General features: G+C 39.2%; 2 protein-coding genes across 4 annotated transcripts in view; both read right to left on the bottom strand.

Moving 5' to 3' along the window:
• LOC143031652 (uncharacterized) overlaps nucleotides 1-20,500 on the bottom strand; it is a 53,224-nt gene extending 32,724 nt beyond the window's left edge. Inside the window, exon 1 of one of the 2 annotated variants that reach the window (XM_076195763.1) lies at nucleotides 20,220-20,500. The gene's annotated coding sequence lies outside the window, so the exon portion shown is untranslated. Of the gene's footprint in view, nucleotides 1-14,860; nucleotides 15,695-20,219 lie in introns of those variants that run through there. The other variant, XM_076195764.1, reaches the window with a different exon arrangement.
• On the bottom strand, nucleotides 1,943-20,663 carry LOC143031651 (uncharacterized). 2 transcript variants are annotated; one of them, XM_076195759.1, is made up of 2 exons: nucleotides 20,558-20,663; nucleotides 1,943-4,642 (listed from the first exon to the last, which is right to left on the bottom strand). In XM_076195759.1, exon 2 carries the CDS (start codon nucleotides 4,536-4,538, stop codon nucleotides 2,637-2,639), a length of 1,902 nt encoding a protein of 633 aa, XP_076051874.1. In that variant the 5' UTR covers nucleotides 4,539-4,642; nucleotides 20,558-20,663; the 3' UTR covers nucleotides 1,943-2,636. The 2 variants fall into 2 exon arrangements, with proteins under 2 accessions (XP_076051874.1, XP_076051875.1); XM_076195760.1 differs by lacking the exon at nucleotides 20,558-20,663 and adding an exon at nucleotides 8,161-8,262.
• Between the last annotated feature and the right edge of the window lie 1,025 nt (nucleotides 20,664-21,688).

Raw genomic sequence — 21,688 nt, 5'->3', positions numbered from 1 at the left:
TCTTTCAAGAAGCCTGCAACATCTTTACTGGTTGCGGCACTTGGTGCAATATTAATGGCTTAAAAAAGAAAGGGAAAAAAATCTCATTCTGGAACCTTTATTTGATATTACTATCTCGGTTGAGAAGGTGTCCCTACCTATTAACATTACTCAATGTAAAGATGAATGCTCAGCGAGCTTTGATTTCACTTGAGCATTTCCCACATTAATGCTTTTCAAATGGATGCTTCCCATATGAGCACTTTATACAAGAACATTATAATAGTACGTACAGACAGATACTTTATCATCAGCAATTATATCCAGTGTACTGGTTAGACAGTGGCTTGTGTCAAAGACCTGATCTGGCAACTGTGTCTTTGTTTACATTGTAGTGAAACAATATGAATGGGTCAAAGCACCCACCACCATAAAGACTAGTTTACCATTATCAGAATTTCCACTATATATATGAAGTTGATATAATGTATTTACCTCTTAGTGACCCACTTTTGTATCTTTCAGCATCCAGTTTGATCTTAAATTCTTGTATAGTTTTTACACTGTTTCCTCATTCAATTTGTTCCAGATATCTACCACTCTGTGTGGGAAGCTATTCTTTTTCAGATCTTTTCTGTAACTATCCTTTTTTTTTTTTTTTTATGTCCTCTTGTTTTTCTATTATCCCACTTTAGTAAATCGTCTCAAACAAGGACTTACATCCCTTTCATAATTTTGTAGATGGTTAGTAGATCTCCTCTTTCTCTTCTTTGTTCCAGGGTTAGCAGTTCGAGTTTGTCCAACCTTTGTATGTAAATTTGGAGAGTGTTGGTGCCATCTTTTTCATATTGTGAATATGCAGTGTCCAGATCAACTCAAATATGAGCTACTTTCCAACCAGTGTACCTGTTGGGCCTTTTCTTCCTACAAGGGCCAGAGTCAGAGCATACACCCACACTTCACGTAGCCCACACTCTTTTGTTGGTCTCACATTTGCCTAGTTGTGCTCCCCTGATGGGAACCGCCTTGTTGTGGTGGTGGGGTGGGGTTGGGGGCTTGCATGTTCCTATGACCTAGCAAATGAGGCTAGAGGTGGGGTTCAGCCCAGGTCCTCCTTACTTAAGGGAAGAGGCCCACCCATGCTAGCATGTTCACCAGTGAGGGACCAAATGAAATGGTTCCTGGAGCAAGGCTGCCTGTGTGGGCCAACAGTGACACCCACAAGAGGGACCACCTTATAAGGTGCTGGATGGTTACACTTGAAAAATCCTCCGAAGCCAAGTCTCAAAGTCTGCACTAAGCGCAAGGAAGGCTCCTCCAATCTCCATCTCCTTGACCTAGTCTTTGAACTGTTCATTCTGAAGACCAAGTACTACCATTTGTGTAAAATTTGATATAAATTTGGATTTCATCTCTTTTGTGCACAAAAAAATTGAAATCATTAAATCATAATTTCTACAGTATCAGCCAGAAAATCGTGATACTCAAGAGAAAGGGCATTAACATGTTTACTACCAAATGAGAAATCATAATGTGAAATAGAGAAATCAAACATTAACCATCCTTGTACCTCATTCTCAGCGAACCTGACCTGTAAATGGGCAGTTAGCAGTTTTCATTATTTCATCCAGCTATTCACAAACAGCTAGCAGTTTGTTATTGCTTCCTTTGAATTTGACATGTCGCCTTATTTTGTCTTCCTTTCAATTAAAGTCGAGCAGAGAGTCAAGATGGGCCTTTCCAACAGCTTCCTTTTCCCTTATAATTTCTAATTTCTGAGCTTTGCTCTGGCTTTGTTTTAATGTTGTGCTTATCTTAGTATTCCTACTTATCCAAAGCTCTTTCAGTAGCCTTTTTTTCATGTCTTCTCTCATGCTGTTATCTTTTAATTTTAGGTCTCAGTAGGAAACACTACTAATTTTTTCTTTTCCAAATAGAGTTTCTTACATAAAAAAGGATTGTATAAAGAATTTGGAGTTATCAGGCCATCAGATTTATTTAATGTGAGGGGGTAAATTTTTTTACGTGCTTCTTGATTAATTTCACTTGACTGAACAACCACTCATGATGAGTAACAACCAAACACAGTACAAAAAATCTCATAATTATATAATGAAATTGTACACTTACATTTCAGGAGTCTTCGCCAGATTCTTAAACTCACCTCTTTTATTTTGAATTCATTATGGAATTATACATTTAATTTATTTGATTGAAACATTTCAATTTCATCTTGAACACCTTCCATGTACACATTTTTCCTTTGTGCACGAGTAAAACATGTGTGCACACACAGGCGCACAGCTTAGAGGGAACACTGTTCACTGCACAGATCACATGGGAATGGTTTCTAACCAGTGTGAGCCACCATGTGCCAATTTAGTCCTCTTATGTGAGAATGCAGAATCATACAGGTCACACTGGAAAGAATAATCTCCTGTGTGGGTCATCACCTAATATTTGAGGCAATTCTTTTGTAAGAAAGAAGCTGCATCACATTTGTCATGCTGGATGGGTCTCATATGTTTTGTGAGATAGCCCTTAGTGAGAAAGCAGGACCACACAGGTCACACTGGGAAGGCTCCTCTCTTGTGAGGACCTTCATATGCTGTGGGAGATAACCCTTGTTAAGAAGGCTGATTCCAACAGGTCACACTCTAGGAAGGCTTCTCTCCTGTGTGGGTCCTCATATGCTTTGTGAGAGAACCCTTTATTGAAAAAGCAGAATTGCACATGTCACAATGGAAAGGCTTCTCTCCTGTGTGGGTCCTAATATGCTCTGTGAGATGACCCTTGTGTGAGAAAGCAGAATCACAAAAGTCACACTGGAAAGGCTTCTCTCCTGTGTGGGTCCTCATATGTATTGTGAGACTACCTGTTTGTGAGAAAGTAGAATCACAAAGACTACACTGGAAAGGCTTCTCTCCTGTGTGGGTCCTCATATGCTGTGTGAGATGACTCTTGCGTGAGAAAGCAGAATCACAAAAGTCACACTGGAAAGGCTTCTCTCCCGTGTGGGTCCTCATATGTATTGTGAGACTACCCGTATGTGAGAAAGCAGAATCACAAAAAATACACTGGTAAGGCTTCTCTCCTGTGTGGGTCCTCATATGCATTGTGAGACTACCCGTTCGTGAGAAAGCAGAATCACAAAGATTGCACTGGAAAGGCTTCTCTCCAGTGTGGGTCCTCATATGTTTTGTGAGATAGCCCTTTTGTGAGAAAGCAAAATCACAAAGGTTACACTGGAAAGGCTTCTCGCCTGTGTGGGTACTCATATGTTTTGTGAGAGTACTCTTTAGTGAGAAAGCAGAGTCACAAAGGTCACACTGGAAAGGCTTCTCTCCTGTGTGGGTCCTCATATGCTGTGTAAGATTACCCTTTTGTGAGAAAGCAGAGTCACAAAGGTCACATTGGAAAGGCTTCTCTCCTGTGTGGGTCCTCATATGTATTGTGAGATGATGCTTATGTGAAAAAGCAGAATGGCACAGGTCACATTGGAAAGGCTTCTCTCCTGTGTGGGTCCTCATATGCTGTGTAAGATGACCCTTGCGTGAGAAAGCAGAATCACAAAGGTTACACTGGAAAGGCTTCTCTCCTGTGTGGGTCCTCATATGTATTGTGAGACTACCCATAAGTGAGAAAGCAGAATCACAAAGATTGCACTGGAAAGGCTTCTCTCCAGTGTGGGTCCTCATATGTTCTGTGAGATGACCCTTTTGTGAGAAAGCAGAATCACAAAGGTTACACTGGAAAGGCTTCTCTCCTGTGTGGGTACTCATATGTTTTGTGAGAGTACTCTTTCGTGAGAAAGCAGAGTCACAAAGGTCACACTGGAAAGGCTTCTCTCCTGTGTGGGTCCTCATATGCTCTGTAAGATGACCCTTTTGTGAGAAAGCAGACTCACAAAAGTCACACTGGAAAGGCTTCTCTCCTGTGTGGGTCCTCATATGTCCTGTGAGATGATCCTTATGTGAAAAAGCAGAACGGCACAGGTCACATTGGAAAGGCTTCTCTCCTGTGTGGGTCCTCATATGCTTTGTGAGATTAGCCTTTTGAGAGAAAGCAGAATCACAAAGATTGCACTGGAAAGGCTTCTCTCCGGTGTGGGTCCTCATATGCTTTGTGAGATGAGCTTTTTGTGAGAAAGCAGAATCACAAAGATTGCACTGAAATGGCTTCTCTCCTGTGTGGGTCCTCATATGCTCTGTGAGATAATCCTTTTGTGAGAAAGCAGAATCACAAAGGTTACACTGGAAAGGCTTCTCTCCTGTGTGGGTCCTCATATGCTTTGTGAGACGAGCCTTTTGAGAGAAAGCAGAATCACAAAGATTGCACTGGAAAGGCTTCTCTCCAGTGTGGGTCCTCATATGTTCTGTGAGATGACCCTTTTGTGAGAAAGCAGAATCACAAAGGTTACACTGGAAAGGCTTCTCTCCTGTGTGGGTCCTCATATGCTTTGCAAGTCCATCCTTTTGTGAGAAAACAAAATCACACAGGTCACATTGGAAAGGATTCTCTATAGTGTGGGTCATTACACGATATCTAAGATGACTCATGATATAGCTGTGCCAAAGATGTCACACTGGTTCCTTATTATTGCATGACACACATGGAATCTATGGATAGCTCTTCCAAAGAAATAGTGATAGGTACCCTCATCCTGGAAAAAAAAATGTATCTATAAGGTGGATACCTAAACTTTTTTAAAATCTGTAATACACTGCAATAGGATAGTGGATGTTTTGTGTACAAGCCATTTCATACTCAAGTCCCTTAGTACCTAAACACACCCTTTGTACTTGCCATCAAATAGGTAGTAACACTAACAGAGATGGTGCTATGATATATTGCAATTCTTTTTTTTTTCATTAGAAATATGCTGAAAATCACCCAAAATCTACATCCATACCCAACCCACAAACACAAGAATAACTCAAATTTTGTTCTAGTTTTTTTTTTTCTCATATGACTGCGGGTCATACAGCGGTGCGGGTCTTGTGCGGTTTTTCACTATGGTGTAAGGGGGTGCGGGTCATATAACGGTACGGGCTATAGTCCGAAAAATACGGTATATATCATATTTTGTACTATACTACAATGCTTCTACTTCAACATAAATAAGGATATATACCATTTATAGAAGTTTCCAGAATGTAGTTTGTATTAATGCTTCATTCATTCTATACTATGGTAGTTCTAGCCAGTGGAATGTATTTCTATTCTTAATAAATATTCAATAAATATAATGATTAATTCAAATTCTTGAATAATTTGTCGACTGTCAAGTGACAGTGATGATTTTTATCTTTAAATAATTTAAACTAGCTACTTTACCTTTGTTGACAGTCTAATTAATTCAAATTATGTTAACATCTAAAACTCCATCATGTACACATGTACATGACAGTGTAGACAAAAGTATATATCCACTACATATGCACTATGCACATACGTCTTCATGTATGTAAGTCAATGGAAGTGTTTTTGTGTGGTTTACTGTTTTGTAGGAGCTATGTCATGCTGGGATAATGCCCTGAGATAAACTTTGACCAGTCTCAGAGGCCAGATAGGAATGACATTAGAACATATGTCACAGCATTTGGTGATGACTGAAAAGGGGAGGAACAACAGCAGCTATGAACAGTGTGCACAGGGGAAGGTTGTCTCTCTTTCATGAACTGATTCCTGGGTTTTATGATAACATGGTGAAATTAATTTTGCAGTAAGTACTAGGTAGGGCACCCTCCATTAACCTTTCCTCATCATGATTTGTTTATCATAGTACTGCCCCATGAGCTCGAGGTTGGCTGATAGTTGTGTCTTGACCTCTTGGAAGGTGGTGGCCTGTGTGGCTAGGCATAAGTCATCCACATAGATGAATCTGCGGATGTTGGGGAAGGAGGGTTGGTCGTTTGTATAGATGTTAAAGAGCAGAGGTACCAGGACTGATCCCTGAGGTAGACCGTTCTTTTGTGTCCGCCATCTGCTTTTGATGCCATTTATTTCGACATAGAATCTGCAGTTTTCCAGAAGGCTTCTTATAACATTAACTATGGTCTTCTTCTGAAGCATGTTGGCAAGTTTCAGCAACAGGCCTTTGTGGTTCACACTGTCATATGCTGCTGTTAGGTCTACAAACACTGTCCCAGTAATTTGCCACAGTTCTAACCCATCTTCTATGAACTGAGTTAGGTTAAGGACCTGTCCACAACATGAATGACCTGGCCTGAACCCAGCTTGGTCAGGAGTGAGAAAGCTATCGACAGCAGTGGATATTCTATTTCATATGAGTCTCTTGTATAGTTTGTAGGTTGTACACAGTAGTAATATGGGTCTATAGCTTTTGGGGTGATTAGGGTCCTTATTTTGGTTTTAAGAGAGCCACAATTTTGGTTCTTGTCTTCTTAGGTATTTTCTGCATTCTCAGGCATGAGTTGAAATAGGACAGAAGCCACTGATGTGCAATAGGTCCAAGGTTTTTAATGAATTCATTTGGTATTCCGTCTACGCCTGCAGCTTTGTTGGACTTGAGTTGCTTTATTTCTTCTATAAGTTCTTCTAAGGTGAAAGGCTGGAAGATGTCATTTCCATTAGATAAGCTGCCTCTGTCTCTTCTTTTGCCGCCATTCTTTGTTGTTTGGTCGGCCGTTTACAATTAGCTGGTGAGCAACCTGATTGGAGGTTACCGCCGCCAATCTCTGTGGTAGTCTATTTTCAGTATTTAGTTTGTGGATAGTTGTCCATGCTTTTTTACTATTGTGGGTAATATCCGTGTTTTCAATGGGTTCGTGCCATTTTTGCTGTTTTTCTTGGCTAATTAGAGATATAACTGTTTCTCCCCATGCAATGGTCTCTTGGCTAAAAGGGTCTTCTTTGTACAGGGAGGTATATTCTTTGTCTCTCAACCCAAACCCATCCAAAACCCAAGTGTGTGCATTTCACCTAAAAAATAGAGAAGCTAATCGAAAGCTTAAAGTCCAATGGTGTGGAAAGGAGCTAGAACACCACCACTATCCAGCATACCTAGGGGTAACCCTGGACAGGACCCTCTCGTTTGCCACCCACATCCAAAAACTCAGAGGGGAAGTAAGCTCCTGTAACTCCCAGCTCAAAAAACTAGTGGGAACAAAGTTGGGCGCAAATGCACGCACACTCAGAACATCTGCCTCAGCACTGTGCTATGCACCAGCAGAATACTGCGCTCCGGTGTGGAGCAGATCAGGCCACACAAAGAAAATAGACCCAGTACTGAACGAAACCTGCAGAATCATCACAGGAACACTTCGCCCCACGCCCATCAACATCCTGTACAGAATCGCAGGCATAGCACCCCCAGATATTCGACGACGCGCTTTAGCAAAAGTCGAAAAGGGTAAACAAACCTCAGACACAAGGCACCCACTACGATCACATGTGCCTCCCCCAAGTAGACTCAAGTCGCGAAAGAGCTTTGCCACCGTGGAGGAGATATCACCTGGTATGTTGCCCCACAATTACAGAATACAACAGTTGAAGGAGTCTGACAGCACAACTCTCCCTAACAGTACAGTGCAAGGACCCAGTGAAGAGCTCTCAGATGGGGCACTGCTACCAAGACGTGAATGGTCCACACTAAATAGAGCAAGATCCAGAGTCGCCAGAACTGGCGACAATCTGGTTAAATGGGGCCTCAAAACCGACCCATCCTGCGAGTCCAGAGAAACTGAACAGAACATTGACCATGTCCTAAGCTCGTGCCCGCTTTCAACCAATTTCGACAACATTGACCCAGTCAAAATTAACCAAAGAACACTTGAATGGCTGTCTGTCTGGCGTGATAAGCTATGATGACCATTATTTGTCACATTTTTTCCTAATATTGTCATAGAAGGTTTATGAGAATAGACAAATGAAATAACAGATGATTTTTTTTGGGGGGGAGGGGAGGGGCACAAAGGAAAAAGAAAATATATAGCTTGAAGTGGCAACTCTGCCATGACAGATTTGAAAGTGTTCATAAGCTGGTAGATGATCATGAGCATAAATAATACCATTATATATTTAATATATGTTTATACGTATATACATGCTTGTGTGCATATACTGTATATATATATAAAGTCAGGTGAGTGTATATTTATCATACAAGTGAATGTTTCATGAAAAAAATAATATACATGAAAAATATTTATAAATTACTTGCTGAATAGGTTGGGAGGCTGGTATATGGATCTGCAGAATAGATTTCCACACAGGGGTCAAGGAGTTAAGGAGTCGGGAGTCGGAGTCGGGTGTCGGAGTCGGAGTCAGAGTTGGCATCCTAGGAATTCTAGGAGTTGGAGTCGGAGTCGGACCTTATACCATCCGACTCCGCAACCCTGCTGGTAAGTGGTGTACTTGTGTTATTATTTAAGCAAAAAAATAATAAATAGATAAGATCTAATAAAGTGGTAGCTTATGTCATAAGCTACCTCGAATGTTCAGGTTATTAAACCTAAGTCACTGGAGTCACTGTTGTTGTTTAACAGGACCTACACATCTTGAGTACCATAATTGTTGAACAAGACCCACATATATTTTCTTACTGTGTTTATTATAATTTAATGACTATTGGAGAAGAACCATATATATATTTTGTCACTACTTTTGATACAATTTTTAATCTAAGATCGACATAAACTTTCATGCTACATTTGATACAAGTTGATAAGTATTGAATACAAACCAACATACAATTTAATCAGAGAAAACTATATTCTTTCATTACCCAACTTGGACACCACTATTGAACATCACAAAGGAGGAGAATGGAATAAAATATGGTTTAATGAAGAGCAGCTTCCATTACAGATCATATATACACATATAATCAACTTGGGTGGTGGCAGTGATACCTTTTAAGTCATTAGGTTTAAAACCATAATTCCCAAGTCACCCTTATATAGGTATATTTGATTTTTCTCATTGGAGGTGCTCTTGGTTAAACACTATTCTGTAGAGGCGTTATAGACATCTTGCCCTTCCATTCATCAATTGAAAGATAATAATACTTATCAATTACAACCTTATATTTATTGGATGACAATCAATCAAACGCCAACGGCACCACGTTTTTGGTGGTAGCGGTGGGATTTACGCCATTAACCAACCTCAAGTCCACTTATCTGTGTGTCGACTGAGACAAAACTTGTGCATCCTGTGGATTATCAGTAATGTCATCAGAGAGGGAATAGGTCCTACGCAGTTCACAAATAGAACTATAGAAATAGCACATGAGACTGTAGGGGGAGTGATGTGTTAAGGTGTATAGTCTTGTTAGAACTACACAATTAAAGGTAATTAAGCAAAACTGGAAAATAAAATTGAGTGGAGCTATAACCCGGGAGAGGGAGAAGAGGCAGGTTTTACAAGCGAACAGAAGGCAGTTGGAGAAACAGAGACACCAACTGCATTTAAACGACTCTCAAAGATAAACAGAGGGAGAGCTCCACATGACAGGAGTTAGACAGTTACTTAGAAGGAGGTACATCTACAGTAGGTTTGTTAGATTCTTCCCATTAAGAACAAAACACCACCAACACATACTGCACTCCCTAACTCAGTTCTTTGCAGACTATGACATCCCAGAGAGCATCTTGTCAGACAATGGAGCAGAATTCACCAACACAACCTTCAAGAAGATGTGTGAAGAGCAGCAAATAACCCTACTCTACACCACCCCATACTACCCACAACCAAACGGTGTGGTAGAACAGATGCATCGAACATTGAAGAGCATCCTGGGAATACAAAAACTGGTGGAAGAACCCATGGAGGTATCCACAGTAAGTTGGTGTACCCAAGGGTCACCTGTCATTTGCACACCTACAGTGTGCTGAGTGGAGAGTACCTCACCAATCAACCAAAAGGGTGGTCACTCTCAGATGACAGGGTGGAGTTATTGCAGGATATTTGGACCAATTCAGATAGAATCCTTCATGTGGTGTTGCGGATTTTTTCTTCCAGGAGGGCGTAGGGCCGTGTAAGGCCAGGTATTTTTAAAGGAATATTATTTTCATTTAATTGGGTTTCTTCTAGAGAGCGCTGTAAGTGAGTGTGATGTAGCTCGATCCATCTGTGATGTCACTAGGACGCATTCAGACAGAGACATAAACTAGGGCCATTAGTATTAAGAGAATGAGAAAAATTCCCAACCCCCAGTTCAGGATTCCATTAGAGGGATAGTTTAGGGAGAGATTGTGATGACTAGGGGTTGACCTCAGAAGAGAGATGGGGTTTTGCAATATAACAAAAAGGGGGAGTTGGTAGATTTACACATGGATGGGAACACATACGCCAATCTCTCTGTTTCTTGTGCGTAGCTAGATTAGTCTCACACCCCAACTATTCTCCTTAACAGGTATGTCAGTGCATTCTGTAAAATTAATAGAAATACATGACCATAACTGAAAGACATGGACATACATTGAAAATATAATAGGCAGATATTATCCTTAAATATCTAGTGAGTCTCCCAACTATTCCCCTTAACAGGCAGGAAAGGGGTTGAGGGAGTGCAAACAAAAACACTTTGTTGCTTAGGGTAGGTGATCATCAGAGGGATCACATATCAATTGGGTGAAGTTGTCGTGTAATTATCAAGTGAAATTTTGTCCGAAATTGTTCTCTACTAAGGACATAGATGTAAGGTTAGGTTTTGAAAGAAGTAGACGAATCAGACACTTAGACAGTGGACCTAGGAGTAATAGCAAAGACATGTCACCAGACAAGTATGTAAACAAAATAGTTGGAAAAACCTACAATTTACTATGTACATATATATACCAAAGCCTTTTTCCCCCTTACAAGGGAGGTACCCAAAAAACATACACATAAAAACCACTCCCACCCCACCCATTCCATCTCCACCACACTCCACTCCCCTTCACCTTCTTCTCTCCCTCTTATCTTGGCACCTCTTACATGACAGGTCATCCCTGCATCTTGTCCACTACCCTGGATCAGAAAGCAGTGTTGCAAGACAGCACATCCACAGCAAGGCCGCTTCATTAAATTGACGAACCCCCTCTCCGTCCCCTCATGCAGTAAAGGAGAAGACGGGGAGAAATCCCTTCAGGCTGTGTCAAATTTTTCTCACACATTCTCCCTCACCCCCCTATCCCCCACCCATTCCACCTCATGGATCACAACATCATCCATACATAACTATTCTCAATTCACCTCTGTCTTCTGTCCTCTCTCACCCTTCCTCAACAGACATGTCCCTCTTCTCCAAAGCTCCTTTTACTCCATCCATCCATCTCACCCTAGGTCGTCCCCTAATTTTCAGTCCTTCCACACCTCTTTTACTAGTCTTTCTTCACTTATTCTTTCCATATGTCAAAACCATCCCAATACTCTTTCATCCACCCTATCTCCCATTCTCCTCCTCACCTCCTCATTTCTCACTCTATCCAGCCTAGTACTCCCTATCATACTTCTCAGACACCATATCTCAAACACATTCAAATTCCGTCTTTCTTCCTCTCTTATGTTACATGTTTCTGTTTCATACAGTGCTGTCTGCACAATCACCCCATACAATCTCCTCTTAGCATCCATTCCCAAATGTCTATTTCTCATTACACTTTTTTAATCCACCAAGGCATTTACTTGCTTCTCTCAATCTACATTCTACCTCCACCTCCATTCCTCCCTTTCCTGCCACATTCACACCTACATACATACATATACCAAGGCTTTTTCCTCCTTACTAGGGAGATAGCCAAAAAGGAAAAGGCATAAAATCATTTCCACCCATTCCATCCCTGAATACACTCCACACCCCTCCACCCTCCCTATTATCTTAGCACCTCCTGGGTGACGGGTTATCCCTGCACCTTGTCCACTGCCCTGGGTCAGAAGCAGTGTCGCAAGACACAGCACATCCACAGCAAGGCCGCTTCATTAAATCAGCGACACCCCCCTCTCCGTCCCCCCATTGCATAAAAGGAGAAGACGGGGAGAAATCCCATCGGGCTGCATCAAATTTTGCTCACACATACTACCTCACCCCCATCCCCCCGCCCATTCCACCTCATGCAATCACAACATCATCCATATACAACCATTCTCCATTCACACCTGTCTTCTGTCCTCTCCAGTCCTTCCTCAACAGACATTCGCCTCTTCCCCAAAGCCCCCTTCACCCCATCCATCCACCTCATCCTAGGATGTCCCCTCATGTTCACTCCCTCCACATCTGCCTTCCATACTTCTTTTACTAGTCTTTACTCATTCTTTCCATGTGTCCAAACCATCCTAATATTCTTTCATCAACCCTATCTCCCAGCTCCTTTTCCACCCCTGTTCTCCTCCTCACCTCCTCATTTCTCACTCTATCTAGCCTAGTAACCCCCATCATACTTCTCTGACACCTCATCTCAAACACATTCAAACTCCTTCTCTCTTCTTCTCTTACATTCCACGGTTCTGCCCCATACAGTGCTGTTGGCACAATCACTCCTTCATACAGTCTCCTCTTAGCATCCATTCCCAAATGTCTATTCCTCATTACACTCTTTAATCCACCTAGGCATTTACTCGCTTCTCTTAATCTACATTCTACCTCCACCTTTTCCTGCCACATTTGCACCCAAGTATCTAAAACTATCCACTTCTTCTAGTCCCCCTTAATGCTCCTTCCAGTCTACTGCCACCTTCACCCCTTGTACAACTCATCACCTTACTTTTACCCACATTTATCTTTAGCTTTCTTCTATTACATACTCTCCCAAACTCTGCCACTAACTTCCTCAATCCCTCCTCCAATCCTGCCACAAGCGCAGTGTCGTCGGCAAACAACAGCTGGCTCATCTCCCACTTTTCTCCATTTTCTTTAACCATCTCCAATCCCTGACCCACTACCCTTGTATTTCCCTCTCGCACCACCCATCCATGTAAGTTGAACAGCCAGGGCGACATAACGCATCCTTGATGAAGTCCCACCTTTACCTCGAACCACTCACTCTCTCCATTTCTAATCCTGACACAAGCTCTACTACTCTCATAAAAACTCTTGACAGCTCCCAAAAGCTTTCCTCCTATCCCGTATATCTGCATAACCTCCCACAGTGCCTTTTTGTCTACCCTATCATAAGCCTTTTCCAGATCCATAAAAGCCCAAAAAACATCCTTCCCCTTTCCTATAGCTTTCTCACATATCTGTCTTACCACAAAGATCTGATCTACACAACCTCTACCTGTCCTAAATCCACACTGTTCCTCACCAATTACTCCTTCTATTCCTCTCCTAATCCTCTCAATCAAGATCCTCCCATAAGCCTTCCCAACTACACTTAACAAGCTAATCCCTCTGAAACTACTACATTCACACTTGTCCTCTTTTCCCTTGTAAAGAGGAACTATACAGGCACTCCTCCAGTCCTCCGGCACTCTACCCTCTCTCCAGCAAACATTAAATAACCTCACCAGCCAGTCCACCATCACTGTACCTCCCTTTTTCAGACATTTTGCATGGCATCCATCCAGACCAGGTGCCTTACCTGCTTTCAATATCTTAACAACTGCCTTCACCTCATCCTTCCTTATTTATCCTCACTCATCACTCTCATTTTCTTCGCATTTCCCACTGCAGCTATCTTTCCCTCCCTATCCTCATTCGCACCGAAGTATATAAAAATATCTACTTCCTCCAGTCTCTCTCCCTTAATACTCATTTCCAGTCTGCTGCCACTTTCTCCCCTTGTACATATCATCACCTTACTTTTACCCACATTGATCTTCAATTTCCTTCTTTCACACATTTTCCCAAACTCTGTCACTAACTTTCTCAATCCCTCCTCTGATCCTGCAACAAGTGCAGTGTCATCCGCAAACAACAGCTGGCTTATCCACTTTTCTCCATTTTCCTTAACCATCTCCAATCACTGACCCACCACCATTGCATTTACTTCTTGCACCACCCCATCCATGTGTAGATTGAACAGCCAGGGTGACATATGTATATACATATATATGTATATATAAGTGCAAGGGCGGTGAGCTAAACACAGAGAACAGTTGGAGTTTTATTCACTGACGTTTCATCTTTACTAAGACATTCTCATAGTGCATAAAGTCTCAGAAAATGAACAACTTTGAGAATGTCCTGGTAAAGACAAAACGTCAGTTAATAAAACTCCAACTGTCCTCTGTGTTTAGCTCACTGCCCTTCCACTCATTTGTCTTCCATACTTCAACATATGTGTGTGTATATATATATATGTTTATATTTAATTTATATCTATATACAATGGTTACTCTATCAAGGGAAGATTGATGCTTGTACTGAAAATGATTTTTAATCGCTCCCTGTTGGAGGTGGAGCGTTAGGCGACGGCTGAGACTACAGGTCATAAACTCAATGTATGGACATTTGTAGTGTGCAGTCTCCATAATTGCAATTGAATTTGTACACCACATTGGTTTTTGACAGTCCCATACTTGCCAGACAAATAATTTTTCAGCACTATGGAGCAAGTGTGGGGGTTCTTGTAAAAAATCACCATACATAAGACATGGCTGTCTTCCACCAATTTGCAGTTCCTAAAGACGATGCCTTTAATACGTTTTTCATCTTCCTGGTACGAACTGCTTAAAATATTTTGTTGGTAAACTGTAATTCTATTTTGCTGACACGGGGAGTACTCAGGGGCACGACGGTCTAGCAAGTATTTGGTAATTTGATCAAAATCTGTGTTAGAGTAACCATTGTTAACCAACATCTGATGTAAGTGCTGAAGTTTGGCATGCAGCAGGTGCCAAGAAGAGCATACCTTAATTGCCCACCTTACGTATGCCTTTATTACCCCTCTCTTGTAATCTTGTGTGCATTCACCCTCACCATTCATGCACTTACCCGCATTAGTGGGCTTGCGGTAAATGGAGGTAATAAAAGCATCTGAGGCACCATCCACCATTACATCGAGGAAAGGGAGTCTGTTGTTCTTATTCAACTCCACAGTGAACCAGAAATAACTTGAAGGTTAGATCTGAGTTCCTCAAGTAACTGTAGGTCATCTACACACACAAAAATATCATCAACATACCTACGATACAAAATTGGTTTGGTATGAAGGTTTTTTATAGCTTCTTCAACATGGGCCATGAAAGCCTGGGCAAAGAGAACCCCTAAAGGTGATCCCATAGCAACTCCATCTTTTTGAACAAACAGATTACCCAAAGGACATCTGAAAGGGGCCTCAGAAGTAGAGGCCAGGAGCATATCTTTCAAGATGTTTTCAGGGAGTTTGGGGGGGGAGGGAGCACAGAGTGGCGATGAACAAAGTTAAGAATGATATCAATAGTTCTAAAAAGGGGGACATTTGAGAAGAGACTATCCACATCCAACGAAGCCATGATGCCAGTAGGCCTACTGATCCTTAGAATGTTAATAAATTCATCTGTGGATTGGAGTAAGTGGGGATGTAAGGGGTGAGAATTTGGTTTAAGCATTTAGCAAGGGAGTAGGTAGGGGTGGGAATTTGAGAAATAATGGGCCTTAAAGGGTAACCTTCTTTGTCCGTGGGATTACTAGAAAGTGGCATAAATTTTGTAGGGTCATGTAGTAAATGATTACATTTGTCAATATAAGTACCACGGTCAAGGTGTCTTATGTATGGTGATTTTTTACAAGAACCCCCGCACTTGCTCCTTAGTGCTGAAAAATGATTTGTCTGGCAAGTCTGGGACTCTGTCAAAAACCAATGTGTGTACAAATTCAATTGCAATTATGGAGACTGCACGCTCTACCAATGTGCATACATTGGGTTTACGAACTGTAGTCTCAGCCGTCGCCTAACGCTCCACCTCCAACAGGGAGCTTTACCCTTCCTCGACCTCCTAGTGAAACAAAATGAACATTCTTTTAATACAACAGTGTACACAAAACCCACAAACCCTGGACACTGCCTTAATGGCACTAGTGAGTGCCCTCAAAGATATAAGGACTCTACCATCAGTGCCTATATCCGAAGAGCACTAACTCACTGCAGCACATGGACACAAGTGCATGATGAAATTGAATGTTCCACTCAAGTTCTGATTAATAACGGCTTCAGTGAAAAAGAGATAAATCTCCAAAGAAAATGATGGCTGGCTGGCATAAAAACAACAATAATAACCAAAATAAAGAAAAAATCAACATATATTATAAATCCATTTTTTCACCAGCTTATAAGGAAGATGAACATATTATGAAACAAATGATAAAAAGAAACATTAAACCAGTCAATCCAAAGAAAATACTCAACCTGGTGAATTATTATAAAACTAGGAAAACTAGCCACTTCCTTGTTAGAAACAGCCCCCAACAAGAGAGGAAGGAACTTCAGAAATCACATGTCATCTATAAATTCACATGTACACGAGGGAACTGTGAAGCCTTCCCATCCACCTATATTGGCATGACCACAATGGGGTTATCCCATCGCCTCTCATACCACCTGACATCTGGAGCCCCTAAAAATCACTTCAGAGAAGCCTATGGCATAACACTAGCAAGAGAGACACTAGAGAAAAACTCTGAGATCTTGGATTTATGTACTGGTGATAGACGCCTCCCAATTTTAGAAGTGTTGTATATTAAAGAGTTAAGCCCAAACCTAAATGTACAAGCACAAGACCTTAGAGCCCTTCCAAGAATGATACAAACTGTTACAAATACAAACATGAGACATAACACCATAAATGCCAAAACGCCACTCGTCCAATTACGAGACAAAACGCTATAACCATAAGCATGACACATTCCGCCACAACACGAACACGGAGGCTCCCCAGTGCACGTGACATTTCGTCACTGCCCAAAATACCAGGTGACCTCCCCTAAAGTGATTAGCAAGGAAGAAACTCTAAATCTTAGAACTTCAACGAGACTCATCGGATTAATTCTTATCCTGATAAGAAAGAACATCCCTATAGCTACTGAAGAAGGGTCTTGAACCCGAAATCGCGATCTAGCTAATGTGACTACATACAGCCAAGTCATAAATTTCCTTTCTAAGGAACACAAATCCATAATAAGGTATATGGAAAATACCCTTATGAAAATAATTAATGCACAACTAGCCATCACTTTTAATGATACATGCATTAGAGAAAAACTCCTGCCCAAATACACTGACAATATATATATACATATTGTATGTATATATACATATATATATATATGTATATATAGAATATATATATGCAAGAATATATATATATACATACATATATATACACATATATATATATGTACATATATATATATATAAATATAGATATATATATATATTTATATATATATATGAATATGTATATATATAAATATATATATGTACATATTTATGCATATATATATTCATATAAATATGTATATATACATAAGAATATATATGTGTATGTATATATATATATATATATATATATAATATATATATACATATATTCTGTTTACTGATAAAAAACAAACAAAGAGGAATATATAGAAATTGCATGATATTGTATCAATGGAGAAATGGTCAGAAAATGGTTGTTGAAATTTCACCCATAAAAATGCAAATACATGCATATAGGTAAAACTTTGTATAGGGGAATTCTCTGTGAGAGCAACAAAAATAATTTCAAATCAACACCCTTATCTATCCAATTTTGCTAAAATTGTGTTTAAGGTAGTTTTAATGCCCTAAACACATTTCTGAAATTTTAAGGTCAATCTAAACAACTGTTCATGAGATATGACTTCTGATTTTTTGAGGTCATAGGAGAGGTTACTATCATTTGGCAACCAATAATTATGGTGATAAAACTGGTAATTATATTAATGTATATATATTTAGAATCAGAAAAAGACAAGAATCCAAATATCAGTTTTAAAACTCTAGATTGAGAAGAAAAAAAATCCAACTTTACCAAATATTTGTGGTCAAGATTTAACTCCTGTGGTATATATAAAAAAAAAAAATGTATATATATATATATTATAGATAAAAATGAAGGCATGACCTCTGGCTAATAGAATCAGTAAAAAAAAAAAAAAAAAGATAAAAATGAAGGCATGACCTCTGGCTGATAGAATCAGTAAAAAAAAAATTATGCTAGTTTTTTTTTTTAATCAACATATAAATGAGTGCCATATTCATACGCTGTCTGTCAACTGTACATATTTTTTGCATTTTAACTCATTATGTAATTACATTAATTCTAATAAAAAAAAATCTCTAGGCTATTACAAACAGCCGTATAAAGGTTATTTATCTTGGTAATCTTCATGTAATTAACTTATAAGTAAACACCATGTATTTACAGGTTCTCAATTCATACAAGTACTGAACGAGCGGGCAACTTTTGCAACATGTTGCCACTTGTACAGAATCAGCACTGATAGTTGCAGTTTAGATCTACTGTACATGTTAGTACAGGTTCAGCAAGAAGTGTGTGTGGTTGGTTATTATGGTTTTCTAATGTACCTTAAAGAATATCAAGAATTAAAATATAGTCTATAACTGTATTCTAAATGTGTCATCTTATTGCATATTTTTTATTTACAGCTTTATAGAAACTACTCATAGTGATATCTAAATCTTGACTATTAGGCCTTTTCAGTAAAACAGAATGGTTCAGCGTTTGAAACTCTGCCAAGACAATACTAAAACACATAAGATGCACATAACAATAATCCTTAGAAAAGTGACCGATGTGCTTATTGAAAAGTTGATGGAAGTTTGAAAAAAAAAAAAATACTGTTGTGTGTGAACTGTTGGACACTAATAATAAATAACCCCACAATACTAAGAACTATTGAAAACAATGAGACTGAGCAACATATATTTCAATCATCTTCAAGCAGTGATTTGGGTGACATCTTCATATCGAGAACTGTACAGTGAATACTCAGTTGAAGAAAATACTTCAACTTCATTTGAATCAGTTCTAGCACTTCTGGATCAAACACCAGTCAAAAAAAGTAATAAGATGATTATTTAGGTTTATTTGATCCATATTGTAAGACAAATCATGAGCAAGAAGAGATTGTTGGAGAACTGTAGTTACAGTTAACTTTGTGTAGTTATAAGCTGCTTAAATAAAGCAGGTCACATATGGGAAGATATAATGGTAAATTTTCAGAAATACACACCTAATAAATATAGCAATAGAAAATTAAATATCAAGTTTGTGTAATATAATACATCAACATAATATGTTTTTCTTGGTGGAAATCAATAACAGAAAGTTGTCAAAAGCAATGGACGAGGAAGTCAAAGAAATTGGAATATGTTAGCATGGTCTAACCTAACAAGCATTTAATAATGTGGTACCTATCTGTAATGCTAGAGGTCGTCAGTGTCATCATTGTTAGGGATGTTGACAGCAAGTTTTGACATCCAACATAATGCAGGGTGTAGAGGAGCTTCATAGCTTCAAGAAAAGCATGAAACTCACCTCCATAGAGCTGTTTCAAATATATGATGCCACTTGGAGTGGGAGAACACCCAGTACATGTAATAGTCATCAACATCGTCAAACTGACATTGATGGGACTGGACAGATGATAACATGGCATCTTGAGCCTATTGTTGCATCTCTGGTACTGTATTTGCTTTTAGCATGGTTTTTTGTTATTAATTTCCATCAAGAAAAACATATATTACATTGATGCATCATAACTTATAAAATTTATATTTTTCTATTGCTATATTACTTAGATGTGCACTTCTAAAAATAAACTGGTGTAATCACACATGTGACATTCTATAATACAGTACAATGACCTGTAATAAATATGATGTGGATTTGTGGAGTGAATATTAGGATTTTACTTCCAAGAACAATTAGTGCACACTGAATTCAGAATGAACTTCATGAATTCTTTACTTTTTGACAGAGGAAGACAAGATGGAGACCCATCTCTTAATGAGAATGTAAGAAAAACATAAACAAACAGGATACACATTGAATGCTTGCCAGTCTCCATCTACATTTCAAATTGCTACTGATTTTAATATTAATTTCTGGTACTTATACATACAGCTCAAAATACTCAGAATGATCAATCTTAAGAGCTAGCCAATGATACAGTTATGAAGTGCAGCTGAGGGGTCAATGGTGCTCTTTATAATATAAATATACAAAGATGTGTGCCAGTTTCAAATTTCTAAAAATTGCTACCAACATTACTACTAATTTACAATATTTCCATATGAGGTTCAAAATAATCGATGATAGGAACTAACCAATTAATAAAGATAAGAACTGCTGCTGCGAGACCTGGATACATGTAAATAAAGATGTTTCGAGCCTCAGTTGTTGTTGTTGTTTTTCTCCAATAGCTACCGACACTACCATTAGTTTGCCGTACTTATTTATGGAGTATTATGTACTCATAATGATAAGAGCTAGCCCATCATTTAGGTAACTGCGGGTACCCGACTGACAAACATTTTGATAATTACCCACAAGTTTACTTCTGCTCTGAATACCAAATGCAAAACCAATCGGGAATTGAAATATAGCAACTGCCAACACACTACGCATGCTCTAAGCTACCTTATCATTAAATCATTGCACTTACGAATTCAAGAAGTAAGCACACTTGTTTAGCCTGTACAAAGCACAGCCACGAAAAACAAGATCTTTTATGAAAGAGTGCAAAGCAGTTCTCATCGAGCTATGACGTCATATGTAAGCACACGTTACATTAGGGCGAAGATGTAGGTTTTCTATATGTATTTCATCTGTTTTACTATTTCTGCTCTCTATTCTAAGTTTCATATTTTATATCTAATATTTTCATACTTTATACTTTATGATTTTTCACATTTTATATATTAAGCGTAGTTTACTTGGCGCTGCTTTTATTCGCTTAGGACAGGCTGGTGAAAGCGTCTAAAGACATATTTTATTCACTTGCTATTAAAATAATGAATTCACAGCATCTGTTCGACGCTGTGATAAAGTTAAACATGTGTGACACACTGCCTATTACTTCACATTTTCTTTTGTTTCCTTTCCGTCCGTTAGATCAAGATATAACACAACTTAGATCAAAATATAACGAAATGGCAAAGCTGGTTAAAAAGAATACACGTACAGTGAAACGTTATTATGAAATTAAGGTTACCAGTCAAGCAAGATCCAACCCAAAGGGTTTCTTTCATCTCTATTGAACAAAAAATTATGAAGGAATAGGACCAGTTAAAAACGATGAAAATGTCATGATAAAATCGGAGGAAAAATGAGTGAGGAGTTTAACAAATATTCTCTCTCAGTGTTTACTAATGTGAGGTTATATAAAGTACCTGACTGCGATCCGATTTTCAGTGGGGATGAAGAAAGTAGTCTAATATCAGCATTAGTAAAGGAGTAGTCAAGCAGAATGACTACAAAATCCCCGGCTCCAAACGATTTTTTTCCGAATATATTTATGGAGTGTAAATTTGAAATCTGCGACCAGTTAACTGAAATATTTAATAAATCGCTAGACACTGGTTTTGTGCCTACTGCTTGGAGGCAAGCAAACGTTGTTTCTGTTTTGAGAAGGGAGATAGATCGTCTATATGCAATTACAGGCCAATCAGCTTAACATCGGTTATAGGAAAAATGCTTGAATCAATAATAGTAAATAGTATCAGAGAATACATCGAAAGACATCATTTAATTCGTGATACATAGCATGGTTTCTCCAAGGGTAAGTCATGTGTGA

The sequence above is a fragment of the Oratosquilla oratoria genome, chromosome 12 (genome assembly GCF_046742065.1).
Source record: "Oratosquilla oratoria isolate Oo_2021 chromosome 12, ASM4674206v1, whole genome shotgun sequence".
NCBI classification, from domain to species: Eukaryota; Metazoa; Arthropoda; class Malacostraca; order Stomatopoda; family Squillidae; genus Oratosquilla; species Oratosquilla oratoria.
Note: the sequence above shows the minus strand (reverse complement) of the source record. Positions and strands in the feature narration are given on the sequence as shown.